This window comes from Lepisosteus platostomus, chromosome 4 (genome assembly GCF_059453375.1).
Source record: "Lepisosteus platostomus isolate fLepPlt1 chromosome 4, fLepPlt1.hap1, whole genome shotgun sequence".
Classification (NCBI taxonomy): domain Eukaryota; kingdom Metazoa; phylum Chordata; class Actinopteri; order Semionotiformes; family Lepisosteidae; genus Lepisosteus; species Lepisosteus platostomus.
In genome coordinates this window covers 69,427,145-69,442,266 of record NC_142614.1, presented here as the reverse complement: position 1 = coordinate 69,442,266, position 15,122 = coordinate 69,427,145, and the positions used below count along the sequence as shown (strand labels likewise).

General features: G+C 34.1%; 1 protein-coding gene across 2 annotated transcripts in view; it reads left to right on the top strand.

The window, feature by feature from the left end:
• Positions 1 to 14,170, top strand: part of LOC148673716 (dynein intermediate chain 2, ciliary-like) — a 48,157-nt gene extending 33,987 nt beyond the window's left edge. For both annotated transcript variants that reach the window (XM_088630502.1, XM_088630503.1), the window contains 2 exons: positions 7,256 to 7,441; positions 13,855 to 14,170. In XM_088630502.1, the coding sequence (XP_088486628.1) occupies positions 7,256 to 7,441; positions 13,855 to 13,959 (291 nt within the window). In that variant the 3' untranslated portion in view covers positions 13,960 to 14,170. The remainder of the gene's footprint in view (positions 1 to 7,255; positions 7,442 to 13,854) is intronic.
• The last annotated feature ends 952 nt before the right edge of the window (positions 14,171 to 15,122 follow it).

Below are 15,122 nucleotides of genomic sequence, written 5' to 3'. Positions count from 1 at the left end.
ATACAACTAAGATATGATACCATATTTAAATTGTAAATACTTTATTACCTCTTTCAGATCTTTCAGATCACATTAGAGGATGTTTCGGAAACATTTTGAATCAAACTATTTGCATTAAGCAATGTTAGCGTCACATGTTTTGGGCATTTTGTCATAAAGTTTGATTTGTACAGGTGCTTTTTTTTCACTCAGCTCTTTCTCTCAGAATTTGTTTATTCAGGTACCATTCTTCTTTTTCATTGCTGTCTGAAACTTGTCAGAAAGAATTTTGTTAGTTCTGATATGTTGGCTAGAAAGTCCAGTGGATCTTTTTTTTTTGTGCTGCATATACAGTATACTTGCATGTGCACACATAAAAACCAATAAGACTTTTGTTCTAAACATTTTATAAAACATAGCTTTAAAGAAACTGTGGTTTTATCTTCAAATTCTGCTATAATTATCAACAGCAGAAGAGTTAGACAATTCTGTACTGTTGCAGAGATAAAGAAAACAATTTATTTACCATATACAGTTGAGTTGCAGTCTGTGTGGTTTTTTAAATGTATGGAAACTTGAGTGGCACAAAAACATTACAAGAAATAAAAAGCATAATAATAATGCAAGCCTGAGTGAAGGATTCTCATGATATTTAAATATCATGTATCACCTTTTAAAAAACTTTCTAAGAAAATTAAGACTTCAAAATCAAGATTTCATAAAAAAAGATTTTACTGTGCGTTCATCAGAACATTCTTGTGAGATATAGAGCTTAACAGAAACTTTGTTAGCAGCACATCCATCATTTTTCTGTGCCAAACCGATTGTTGATAATAATACCCAAAAAGCTCAATTTGTATAGCATTCAACAAAAGTAACACCTTTCATTGTGCATCATCTCAAGGATTACAATAAAACAATATAGTCAAGTAAATCATACAGGAAATCAAAGAGAACCTACAATTAGAGTAATAAAAATGATAATAAAAATGATTTAAGACTCTCACTGAAGATTTCAAGGATTTGAAAGTGCTGACTAATATAAACTGGGAGATCATTCCTCATCCTTGAAGCAGGTTATCAAAAAGTATGGTTTCCTAGTGTTCTAAAGACTCTTTTTGGAAACTAAAGAAGGCCAAAGTTCAAAGAGTGCAAAAAACATGTACTGTAGGTAGTTAACAGCTGGCTGACTAAGGAGCCAAACTGTTCAAGCCCTTAAATGTAAGTTGCTTATGTTGAATTTTATTCTAAAATCTGTGGGGAGTCATTACATGAAATCTAGAACAGGTGGAATATACTCATGGATTTTAGTTTTACTTAAGATCTGAGCAGTTGTTGTCAGAATATGATACAACCTTTTAAATGTGTTTTGATACTCCAACAAGCAGTGCATTACAATAACCAGCTCTCTCTCTCTATATAAATTATATATAAATATAGAAGTATGCAAAAACCTTTATACAATGCTATTTGATTAAAAAAAACACCACCATGAGGACCATGAGGTTCAAATACACGGCTCAAATCAAAGAACATACCTGAATTTCCCAGCCTGAGTAGCTAATTCCAAAACCTTCTACAGTCAAACAAAGGTAGGGTTTGTCTTTTTAGAGTTCGCTGGGAGAAGACTGTTCTTAATCAACATTAAATTTCATGCAAACATAAATTTGAGGGTCATCAGCATACAGTATAAATAAAAACTTATGCCGTACCTGCCAAGGATCATGTTTGTACAGTATGCATATACAGTATGTATATTGTATCTTTGTTATTCATTGCATAAGCTTTACTTTGCTTCATTGCATAAGCTTTGCTTTACTTCATTTAAAAGCTCAGTATTCATGGCATAAGCATTGCATGGCTTCATTTAAAAGCTCAGTAAGCGTGTGTTAAGCAACAGTAAATTTATTTTCCTATCCATGACAGCATATATAATCAACCAAGTAATAAAAACTTGTTTAGAAACCATCTACTGACTCCTCTTGGATAATCATTATTCTAAGCTCTTCCCAGTCTGTCAAAAACAATCTTATAGTAGTTCACATTTTAGCAATTGCAAAATAAAAATAAAGAAGATGAAAGTCAATGTGTGTATTAAGGAGAAAAGAATATGGTTTGATTTAGAATAACTATTTTTTTCTCTTGTTGGATAACCGATCATAGCTGCTTGACATTGATTTTGATTAAATAGTTATTCACAGCTATATATCCCAATACACTTACAGTACCTGACACAAACGTCACAAAGAAACATTGCTGATATCTACATTTTCATAGGATATATTAGGTAATTAGTACCAAGAATGTTACTTATACTTACCAATAGTATACTGTATGTGTTTCAGACTTGCAGTACAGAAAATATGTAATCTGCACATTATAGAAAATACATTTTTAGCTTCAGGAACATGAGACAAAGAACTGCTGTACCGTATGTGGAATTCCATCAAACATGCCAGGTGTGTTTCATTCTCTGATGTACAAAAGCTGGTAAGAGTCAGTCTGGAAAGAGACTCTCAAACACGTCCAGTGGTTTCTTCTTTCAAGGCTGATGGCATAGTGAAAACCTTGTACAGGCCCTGGCTAACTCAGGAAGAACAGTTATTCTCATGAACTGATCATGTATACAGTAGGTGCAGGATAACGCAGTAGTGAGCAATCACAGAGCTATAGAGCCAGGGCTAGCCATCATGTGTGTTCATGCAAATGGAAGGGAATATTCTAAACCCTGCATGAATCTTTGAGGACCATATTCACGTTTTTGAGGAGTCATCTAGGAAGACAAAGAATAAATAATACAAAAACTGTTTAAAACTACCATGAATTTGACCTACCTGTATGTTTAATCAGTGAAAAGAACATGAAGATAAAGAACAGATACATTAGGGTGATATTGTGACATGGAGGATAATGCTGCTCACAGCTCTTGGGCCCTTGCTTTGATTCCAAACTGAGGTGCTTTCTGTGGGGAGTTTGTATATTCTACTTGTGTCTGCATGGGTTTTCTCCAGGTGCTCTAGTTTACGTCCACCTTCCAAATGCTTGTTAAATTCGTGTCTATAAATTTTCTGTGGATGCTTGTCACATTCCCGGTAACATACCGGCATCCCAGGATGTCCTCACAGTGTGCTTCTGTGATAGGCTTCAGATAGCTGTCACGCCAGCTGGGAGTTTATCGTTTTCTGATAATACATAGATCAGCTACCACAAATAGACTGGAAATACTATGAAGTGATCATATTTGCCGAAAGTAAATATTGAACATTTTTAATATGCTTTGAAACAACATCTTCAGGTCAGAGAATAACACGACTGGGTTAGGGAGCAGTGGCTGGGGTTCTGAACTCATAACTGGAAGCTTGTGGGCTCACATCTCAGGTACACTGATGTCATACCCTTGTACCCTTGTACTGAAGTATTCCAGATAAAACTACTCAGCTGTATAAAAGAGTGCAAATGTAAGTTGCTTTGGACAAAAGTGTCAGCCAAATAAATGAGTAATAACACTGAATATGTTTCTGATGCCAGTCAAAGATGCAGTGTTGTCATGACCACCTTAATAAAGATAAATCTGAATGTGTATTTCATAGTTATGTACTGTACCACAAAATGGTTTAAATTATTTTCTTGTCTTTATCCTTGTCTTTGATATGGATAAATATAACTAGTATTACTGTAGTTGCATAAATGCATTGGTTTACATTGGCAACACTATATCTGTCAGATTATCATTAAACTTCTTCCCAAAATTTAGTGCAATAAAAAAGATTAAATGCACTTTAGTAAGAATTTTTAAACTCATATAAATAACATATTTTTTTGCTGATTTATGCTTTTTTGTCTCTTTGAGTATACCTCCTGTATACACCTTTCAAAGCATCCTATTGTACAGGAATCTTCTTCTCCCACAGTGAGAATAATTTAAAAATGAAATTCACCATCTGTCTTGCTGTTAATTTGTGAACCAGTCAGGTTTAATTGTGTATATGTGCATTGTTTCTGGTACCCCCAGCTGGAATCCAAAATTTCCACTGTGTTTATTTACAGTATACTCTTCTTTTGGAGCTTTGCCCTGGTTATGACCTGCTTTTCATCTTCCTTGTCTCCTGGATAACCTAATTATTGGAAATTATTAGAATGTTGGAGTGATGAACATATTATCTAATTATTTCAAATTGATTCCCACATATCTCAGCTGAACTCTTGCTGAACAGAAGACAGATCCTGAAACATTTTTAATTACCGTTATCTCCTTGGAGTGTACATTTTAAACCTGTGAATCCAGCACCCCCGTAAAAACAAAAGAATAGGTAAAGCTGGTGCTTTTTCTGTCAATGAGTACAGTTTTTTTAAGAATGGGGAGAGATTTCTTTAATCAAAAGTGATTTGAAAAAATTGTATTTACAATGTCTGCAATATGTACTGTATACTAAAATATATCATATGTAATCACATTAATGTTCTCCAGTGATGAGCACATTACTTACAGTTACAGTAACATTACTTACCTGAATTATTCTGTTATTCAGAGTTGACAGCTGCTGAATTATTCAAAATGCACCAGCTTAAAAGCATTACACTAATTTTTGGAATTGTCATCTTAAAAATAGAGCTCACTAGGTCCTATTTAATAATTTCATAACATACAGTGTTGCATTGCTTCAGTAAATCTAAGTAAAGGAGATTGAAGTAAGCCATAAGATATGTGTAGATTAGTTCAATGTGGCTGTGAATTTCATACTAGTATCCCATGAGATCATGGACAGTTTGTACATTACTGTGAAATCTCTGTAGACCTGATTAAGTTTTGTGTCCATAAATTGTATAAATCTTGTCTGTATAGCCTTATTTCAGAATATTTAAGGTTTAAAAAGAAATACACCATCATAAGAAATGGAGAGGTGGCATTTGGTCTATCCAGCTAGTTTGGTGTTGGAAACAGCTGGAGTGTCATTTTTAACAACATGACCTTTGATCTTCCTGTGCTCTGTCCTTTTAATGTGACATTTAACAAAAGCCCTAAGTACAGTACAAGAGTGTTTGTTCATTCCCAATTCTCAGAAAATTGCTCTCGGCAACTATCATCATTAAGTGTTCATTTTTCTGTTATTAAGTGTTGACTTTGTTCTATCTACTTGAATATATACCACTTTGTAGTCTTGGTCACCATGTTGTGGTTATTGTGGTACAAATCGTTTTGTGGGAGAAATAAGCAGTGATTAAAACAACATACAGTAAAGGCAACTTTTGTGGAATTTTGATTGACCCTCTTACATGAGACAGATGTTTTCCATTATTTTAATTTCCAGACCCTGGGAGTCAGTTGCATCACTGCTTTTTAAAATGTTGAAAATGAATGGAGGAAATCAAACAACTTAATTAATGGTTACGGTATGAGCTTACTGCAACATACTGAACTTACTGAACATACTGCTGTGATAAATAGAGGCTTTCAAAGGGAATATGACTGTGTAAGTGATAGAAATTACCAGAGGCACTAACCACTGATACAGTGTGTACAGTGTTCCCTAGCCTTAATTTCACATGGCTGTTTTAACCCTCCACAACCCGAGCATCCATGGTTGATGCTATTCACTTGATTATCAAGTACTTACGGCTTTTTAGCATTGGCTAGATTATAGTAGATCACTGCAGGATGTGGTCCTGAGCCAAACCTACATGGATGAGGGTTGGTTGATGATTTTCTTATCACTGTACAATCCTTTTGAGCTACAGAAACTATGAACATAAATCAATTGCAGGTGCAATTATGATGGTAAAAAGTGAAAGACGTCTGGAAGTCACCCACTCGGTATTCGCAGTTCAAATGGCCAAAAAATACTTTGATTGCCACTTGGAATATATGTACTATAAGCAGTGTAAGAAAGATAGTAGTGAGAGAGGTAGACATACATAAAACTAACATCCTAGGAGTGTGTGTAATAAGACTGAAAGAAAGTTGTGGTAACATCTAGAGGAACAACAATAATATGCTTAGTGGGCTCTGTACATGCTGTACACAGGAGAGGTACAGGAATCGTCATGAGCATGGAGGCAAGGAATTTGCTTTCAAACAGGATACTGACATCAAAATTTAATTCCTGAGACATGGAGTGTGCTGTATTCTAAGTACAGTATATGAACCAATAAATGACACCAACGAAGATGACTAAGATTTTAATTTTCTTTCTCAGTGATAAATTCTGTTATTAGAAAGCTTGAGCTTGTTTTGTTCATGGGAGATTTTGACATTTGAAAGGGAAATGAGACAAGAGGGTGGGAAATAGTCATTGGACTTCATATACTGTAGCTGATATAACACTTGCAATGGCATAAAGCTCCTTAGGTTTCCACCAGAGGTGGGAAAGTTCGGTAACAGATGCAAGAGCATAGTAGGAAGTAAATATAGCACATGTCCGCTATTTACTAGTGGTGAACATTAGTTGAAATTTAAGGCAAGTCAACAAAAGAAGACATTTTCAATAAATTGAAAATGTAGGACTTCAGAATACAAGAGTATCACATCAAACTAAAGAATTGAATGTTGTTTAAATATTCACAGTCTACAAAGGCATTAACAAAAATCAAACTTATGGATTTTTTCAGAACCAACAGGGAAAAATGAGCCATTAGAAATAAATGGAAACTAATCTGATGTGCATTTCAAACAAGAGAATGGGAAAATGAAAACAGGAGACAAAAAAGAGCAAACTATCCAGCCGAACTTTGTTGATAGAGACAAAAATAAAAAAAAATATATGGTTGCTTCTTTCAGGAAGCAGAGGAAGAGATCATGAAATCTATCTGTTGGAAATAAAAATCCAGATCAGCTTGATGGTCTTAATGACCACCTCTTGTTTGCAAACCTTTCTTATCTTCTAGTCCACTAAGAATTTTAATATTTCTGATGCAGACTTAAACACATACTGATAAATTAAAAGGCCTACAATGCACTAGCCACTCAATAGACCCATAGAGGAAAGGAATTTAAATTCACAAAATATTGTAGACTGGTATGCTTCTTTATCTGCTTAGAGCAAATTTAACCAGTGGGAAAGTACATTGCAAGATAGCCAGCATATCTGTTTAACAGCAAATTATTTTAACTGAGTCTATGAAAATATTGTAAAATGGGTTAGACAGTGTGCGTGTTCTGAGCCCCTTGTGTCGATTTGCCTGTTGTGTGCCTTTTTTTTGTCGCTTTCAGTATGTTATTTTACCTTCTTGTTTTTACCACAGGAGAATTGTGGTGAACAGGCTGTGTTTTTTGTTCCAGGTGCATGTGTTCGACCTGAGCATTAATAAATATGAGGCCATCTGTGAGCAACCTGTTGTGGCCAAGAAGAAGACCAAGCTGACACATATTGAGTTTAACCCGGTCCATCCCATCATCATTGTGGGGGATGACCGGGGGTACGTCACCAGTCTCAAGCTTTCACCCAACCTGCGGAAAAAACCCAAGGTAGGAGGCTGAAATCTGTTCTTTCCTTAGTATTAACAGAGGTTAGGCAGGCTTCAGTTTCACAATTACTCTGAAGTAAACAAAATACCAGAAAGTGCCATAAGAAATAGCTGTTTTTAATAGCGCTTTCAAACATTAAAATCCATTATTAAATCCATGAATTATTGATGAACTGTGGGAACAAAGTTGAAAAACAACAGATTTTACTTGTTTGATTTTATATTTACTTTTATTTGCAGTCCTATAATTTCATTGTAATCCTATTATTTAAATTAAACAGATTGTTCATATTTCTAAGTATTTTGTCATAGAGTTGCTACTTCAGTGTTTAACAAATACATTTTATATGACTGATATGACTCTGTCAAATATTGAAAATGTTGAATAGCGTCAATATACCTTAGGTACACTAGCTACGTTTCCTACATTTGAGCGGTAATGTAAACATATATTTTTCTTTTAGTAAATTGCAAAGTATCAAACTAAAGACACATTTTGATTATTCATTGTCTTTTAAATCTTTTTCTATATTTTGTAGTCTATTACAAAATATATTGTGCATTTATATTGTGAGACTGTGCTTTAATATTTCTTAGTACCATGGATACCTTGGCTGCCTACAGTAGGAACTATAGATCAAAGGTGATGAAATTGTTTGGAGAAATGAAAACTGCTTGTGGAGCTTCACCCAAGCACTCAATCTTACAAGGTGTAGCAGGTTTAGGAAAGTAACACCTACAGTACTAGTGGTTGGTCGAAGACTGTATTTTGGTAACTCTTTATGTGACTGTTGCTGCATAATAGCTTCATAGTCCTTTCATAAATGCTAGAAATTATAATCACATATTAATATTTTATAGGGACATGCACAAATGACACAATAAAGTGTGCGCATAACAGGTCATGACATTTGTTTCAACATCTTTTACAGTGCTTGGTACAATGCATGCGACATTCACTTTACATTGTGTGATATGCATGTTATATGTCATTTGCACATGTCTCTATAAAGCAATAAATGTGATTATAAAATCATGTGTAACTGGTATGAAGAAATTATGAAGACAATATACTGCAAGATTCAAATAATGCATTACCAATATATTTGTAAATGTATTGTTTATACAACTATCAGGAAGAATATGTTTTAAACTAATCTTCAATCTTGCTTTATAATTATAATGTGAGTAGAATACAAAAAAACAAGTAAAAATTTATTCTATGCTGAAAAGAGAAGAAAAGAAATACAACATTTCTGCTGTGGAGCCTTCTTCGGGTGTCAGAATGTGTGTTGAATTATTGATCTCTCCTTTTCGTTTTGATGGGTCAAACTGAAATTGAATGGAAACTTTTCTATGTGATGCTCATTATTCATCTTATATTTTTTAATTAAAAGTCTTATTATATTTAATGCTTGGTTTGAAAAATGTAGCTGTAGGGAAATTCCATCCTATTCAAAAACAAATTTCTGTAACAAGAGAAGAGAGCGTTGTTTATCTATACACAACACATTTGACTAATTTACTGCAGCTGTAACTGAATAACTGAAGGGTGGTAAAATGGTGCAGTGCTTAGAGGGCAGTACAGTGGCTCTGTGGCTAAGGGTCTGCGCCTGTGGCTGGAAGGTTGCTGGTTCGTATCCCGCGGCCGGCAGAGGAATCCTGAGCAAGGCCCTTAACCCCAACTGCTCCAGGGGCACCATATAAATGGCTGACCCTGCGCTCTGACCCCAGGCTTCTCTCCCTGTCTGTGTGTCTCGTGGAGAGCAAGTTGGGGTGTGCAAAAAGACAAATTCCTAATACAAGAAATTGTAAATGGCCAATAAAGTGATCTTATCTTATCTTAGCATTTCTGCCTCACGGCGCTGGGGCTCTGGGTTCAATTCCAGACCCAGGGTGCTATCTGCATAGAGCTGGTAGATTCTCCCACTGTTCGTGTGGGTTTCCTCCAGGGGGTTAATTGGTTTCTATATCTTGTGTGCACCCTGCAATGTGCATCCAGGGTACTGTATATCCTACTTTGCACCTGCTGCTTGCCAGATTACTTAAAGTGCACGCCATAAAGTGGTTAGAAAAATGTATGGATAAATAATTGAATTCTGAACCTGAAAAATCCACTAGAAATATTAATACATTAAATATTCTGTCATTGAGATCTGCATTATGACTTTCAGTTTAAGTAATGACAATGAAGAACAAAAGTGCCTTTTTGCCAAGTTAGATATATTGCTTGTGCAGTTTCACCTCATTTTATCAAGATTATCCCAATATCCATACATGTACTGGTCAGTCTCAGCAGCTGGCCAGTGCTTGCTACATTATACAGTACCTTGAACAACAGGTTAGAGGCCTGTTAGTAAACAACTCCATTTTAAAATGTTTAGAAGGAGCTCTACAAATATTTCCTCGTTAACTTTTATTGAATTTTATAAATATTAAGAAGACAATTAAGACAATATTTCTAATCCCCTGTGTAGCTTTTAATTGAGAAATTCACTCTTATTGTAGACTGTAACTGAACAGACTGTAATGCAGTATGTGCACTCTTTTTTATTGAAAAGTCCAATGGGCATACAAAAACTGATGCATGAATCATTTAAATTATCCTTACTGTACGTCTAGGTTATTATTACTTCATCTGCAGTGTAAATAATCCTTGGGCAAAGTTAAACTGTTCTTCATGGTTGGAAAAAATGCTGAATATGTTGCCCACAAAACAAAACTGTATGTGCTTGATATGAAGTGACACCTGAGTGCCCTGCAAGCTCAGACATGGTTTAAAAATGACAGAGCTGATACAGTATTGCTAAGTGTCTTTCCTTCTGGTGGCAAACTCAAGAAGTATATTTGGGAAGGCCCCAGTTTGGACATTTAATATTGCTAATAGGTGTAGTTCAGTTTTTGATGTACTGTATGAGCAATAGAAAACAGGAGGTAACTTTATACTAACCATATATTTATGGTTATTAACCTCTATTTGTAACAATACAGTATATACATATCACAATGTGAAATAAAGTATAATTCACTTTCAGAGAGAGCATCTTGTTTATTTTTCAGACTTTGTCTGGCTTGCTCCAAGGAAAAATACAGTGCCCCTGATCATACATGATATCTAATTTGAAGTGTATTCTATGAAAATTAAATTTCTGAAAAATCAAATCCAGCTCATCCTGATGGATGGGCCAGATAAGGCAAGGTTTTATTGTAGAGTATTTTCAACACAGTGAGGATACAACTAGAGCTTGGAGGCAATTCCACATGAGACTATTTTTAACTCTTGAGTTGCTTACTTTTTTCCCAGCTTTGCAGGAGGTTACACATACAGTAGGATGTCACAAATGATTATTGTATATCAAATCTGAAATATTGGACAATTATTTTAAAGTGCCTTCAGATTATTTAAACGTTTTTTGCAGCTATATCCCACTCCATATTAATAAAAATCCACATAATTACTTTTTATTTTTAATAACTTCAAATAAGTTTGGTTTAACATCAAACCACAACTAGCAGATTGAATAATGGCTATACACTCCTCAATACATCCTAGAGCTTTCTTTTTCATTTTTGAAAACTGAGGATTATAACTGTAGTTGTTACTGTCTGACCTTGAATGTCAATGTAAAATGTCCTTAAAATGTACTATTGAAGCCCGGACTGATATTATCATTCTGTTTTTCATACATGTTTTATTATATTTAAGGGTTAAACTATTCTAATTCTAAGAAATAATTTTCACACCATCACTTATTTTGCCTTCTTAAAATCTTAGGGAATCTTATTATACAGTATATTTTCCAGAAAGGGAACAAAGTTTTTATTAGGTTTCTACTAACATTAGTAGTTTTATTGACCATAATTGTCAATATGATATATGCAGTATATAAAGCTACTGTATATACAGTACAGTATATAGGTACTATAATGATATAAACATACAGAGAGGTATTACAGTTGCAACAAATGCTGTTGGTTCCTGTATTCATCAGTTGTGTTTTTAGTGCCTCCCTGTATATTGAAAGTTGCTCCTTTAATATTCTAATATTAATATTCTATATATATATTAGTTATAAAAGTCAGCAGCTGTCATCCTGCTTCAGTATTATCAGATTCAGGAGCACAATAGCTGCTAAGGAATGTTACCTTGATCTTGAAGTACAGTTGTATTTCAGAATAAAATTTCAAGTACAGTGAATTCCTGGGAATAAGACATTGCTGCCGAAGCTTCTAGAACTGTACCCTGCAGACAGCCTTGTTTTGTTTTGTTTTTTTATTTTTGTTGAAGAAAATCAATTTAAATGCAGTTTTTTATTTTGAGAAATCATACCTTTCATTTTTATAGAGGTTAAAGACTATACCTCTAATATTTAACTGCTTCTGTTACACTCTTTGATGATACATATTTCTTGAACTTGGATTTCTAAGGTTGAAGAGCAGCTTTTGTTTTTTCATGTTTGGCTTTGATACTTCTAACTTGGGTAGAGTGGGCTCCAAGTAGCCCAATGTCTCAGAGCACAAGGAAGAACCAAGCAAAAAAAAAGGAATTTCTATTAAAATGTCAATTTTTCCATCTGAGGTGTATTACAAAAAAACTTACCTGCATTAACCTAACACCCGCTCCTCACTCAAAGAGTTATCCCAGCAAGGATCTGATAAACTCCTTGCCATAAAAAGTCACCCTTTTATGTCTTACATACTGTAACATATAAATTACAAACTCTAGCCTTTATCATTATATTATGTTTATTATCTAAACCATAAATACAATCAGGACATCACAAAAATTAAACATGAAATATCATTTTTTTTCTCTGCAGCAAATTTTACAATATATTAAATTCTAACCTAATCAATCACATATGCCCTTTCTTTCTCCATTATGGTGTGCTTCCGTTATTTAAAATCCCTGGCCTGATTGTGCACGTAATTTAATATTTTTGCTGCCCCTTCTTTCCAGTCATATTTTCAGATTTCCAAATTGTAAAAATCCCGTTTTTAAATATTGTTTAGAAAGTTGGAGTACACCTGGGTAAAAAAGAAATCACACAATTTCTTATTACACATATGCTTTCTAAATAATATGGAAGATTTTGTTCCATATTGTTTTTTTTGTTTCTCGTACTCTATCCTGCAACCCTGTCGCTTGGCTGCCTTGGTGCATAGTCCTTGCTTGACTAGACTGCTCAAATTCTTTCAAAATAGACCAGGGACAGATACTTTTGTCCACTCTTCGTTTCTTGAGGCATAGCCATAACATGCTTCTTACTGTATGAAGTAATTTAATTTGTTCACATTTACATGTGCTACAGTCAAAGTAAATAACATTGACTAAAAACAGTGTGCTTTTTTATGAACACCTGTACATCAACTAGTCACAAAGCAAACCAGCTGACCAGTAATTCAATATACAGTATTTTATTGGTGTAGTCCTCAGAAATAGAGTGGGTCTTCAGAATCTGGACAGGTGAAGAGTGTAATTTCATTTAAGTGTTCTTTCTTATCAAAGTGCTGAAAGCCAGAGTCATCACCATATACTGCAATGACTGTGTATAATTATAAAGGAAGATTCTAAATGTGTACTTTTTCTCTATTCTTATCTGAAAACAAGATCATTTTTCTAACATCTCTGGTATTAGATTATTTGTTTTGGTAAAATGAAAATAATCTACTTTTATGAGTTAAGGTGTGAGCATACAGTAAATGATCTTAATCAATACACTTACTCCCCATGGACATACAGAAACACAGTAATCAATGTGTTAATACAATCTTATTCCATTGTCAATTTTCATGATGTGAGCATAATCTGACTTTTAATTTGTTTTTGCTGTGAAATTATGCTGCTGTTGAAGATACATGGTGGATTACTGCAGTGATGTCACAACTATTAAATAATGTCCAGTGGTATTTGTTGTTGTTTTTTTTGCTTTCACCAGTCCATGTTGATAATGATCTTTTTCAGTTAGTTTTCACTATGCAGGCTAATTATACCAGATAAAAGTCCCTTTTATATAGTTTTTTCTAAGCATGGAATGTGAAAAATGGGTCTTTATTGGACAAACTTAAATGCACAGTGCAACTCTAGTGGGTTCAGCACAGTACATGGTTAACCACCATATCTGTTTGCTATGAGTAGCTGTATATTTTTCCATATGAAACCAAACAGCATGGCAATAAAAAATAATGACAAACACAATATAAGAGGGTCACATTTAAGAAACGACACTGGAAACATTCAGATGATTCTACAGAATATTTCTTAAAAGGATTATATAATAAACTATGATCTTCTAATGTATATGTAATTTATAAATATGAATTTATTCATTTAAAGTGTCTTGAAACACCTTAAGTGAAGGTTGCCACAAGTTTTAATTTTCCGGTTGTAACCTCCCGTGCCGGTCGTTTCAGGAGAAGAAAGGACAGGAAGCGCCGAAGGGCCCAGAGGTGGAAATTGCCAAGATGGAAAAACTCCTGAGTTTGCTGAGGGAGCCTGACAACTCTGGCAAAAACTGAAGATCAGAGGAAGGCAAAGAGAACACATGAATCCCCCAGACACTCCAAAACCCAAGCTGCATTTTATAAGGAAAAATAGTAGATGCTAAGTAAAGGATGCACAAAAGAAGCTATCAGCACAACTTGTTTTTTTAATATTATTTTAAAAAAAGAAAGCAAAAAAATACATGTATTTGATGGGGTTAAACAATTAAATATACATTAAACACTTTCACACTGTTATATAATTTGTTTTAAAACTATACATTATAGTCAATGGGTTATTCTAATAAATGAGCAAAAAAGGTGCAAACTAAAATGAAAACATTTTGGAAAACATTATTGAATAGACTTGTAATAGGTTTAATTTTAGATTGTTAGTATTTTCTAATGGTAGAAGTAATGTCATAACATTGAGTCTTAAATCAATCTAAAAAAGTATTTCAACAGCATTACATCAGAAGTTACTTATTGATCAGTAATAGGTTTGCACAATATTCTTGATAGCATAATAGCAGTTTGTGTTTTGAGTACTTAATTTTATAATATAGTAGTAGCTTCTTAAAACAGCAAAAATGATTATGAACCTCTGAGGAAATTATCTTCATTCCTTCTTCTTAAAAAAATACCTACAGTATATAGCAAAAAAATTAAAGACAGAGAGTGAAAGTAGTTACCTAGTTATGTATTATGGCATTTGTGCCAAAGTTTAGTTTGTATTATGCTTTGTGCACAAAAGAAATCACAGTATCTATGAAAATGTAAGGCAAAACACATTTAAAAATAATCATATTAACACTTAAAAGGATCATGTGTCAAAAGACTCTTATTGGTAGCATTAAAAAAGCTTAATCTTCTTTTTTTTTCTGCTCAAATATATTTTGGGATATAGCAAGATTTGGAAGCATTTGGGAAAGTGCTTAGCAGTCTCGTGGAAGAGCATGTGCCCATATGTCTTACCCAAGACAGTACCAGCTGTTAACGTAGCAGCCTCTGGAATATTTTAATACAAACGGGCATTACTCAGGAGCTAAATAAGTATCCATTCTGTCAACGGTGAAACATTGACTGGCATTGACGGTAACAGCTTCCAAAAGTGAGCTAGAGCATCTGTTTGTTGCTTTCCTCACCACATTTAAAGATAAGGTACTGTACTGAAAAATAAAAATTACTACCAACAGAAT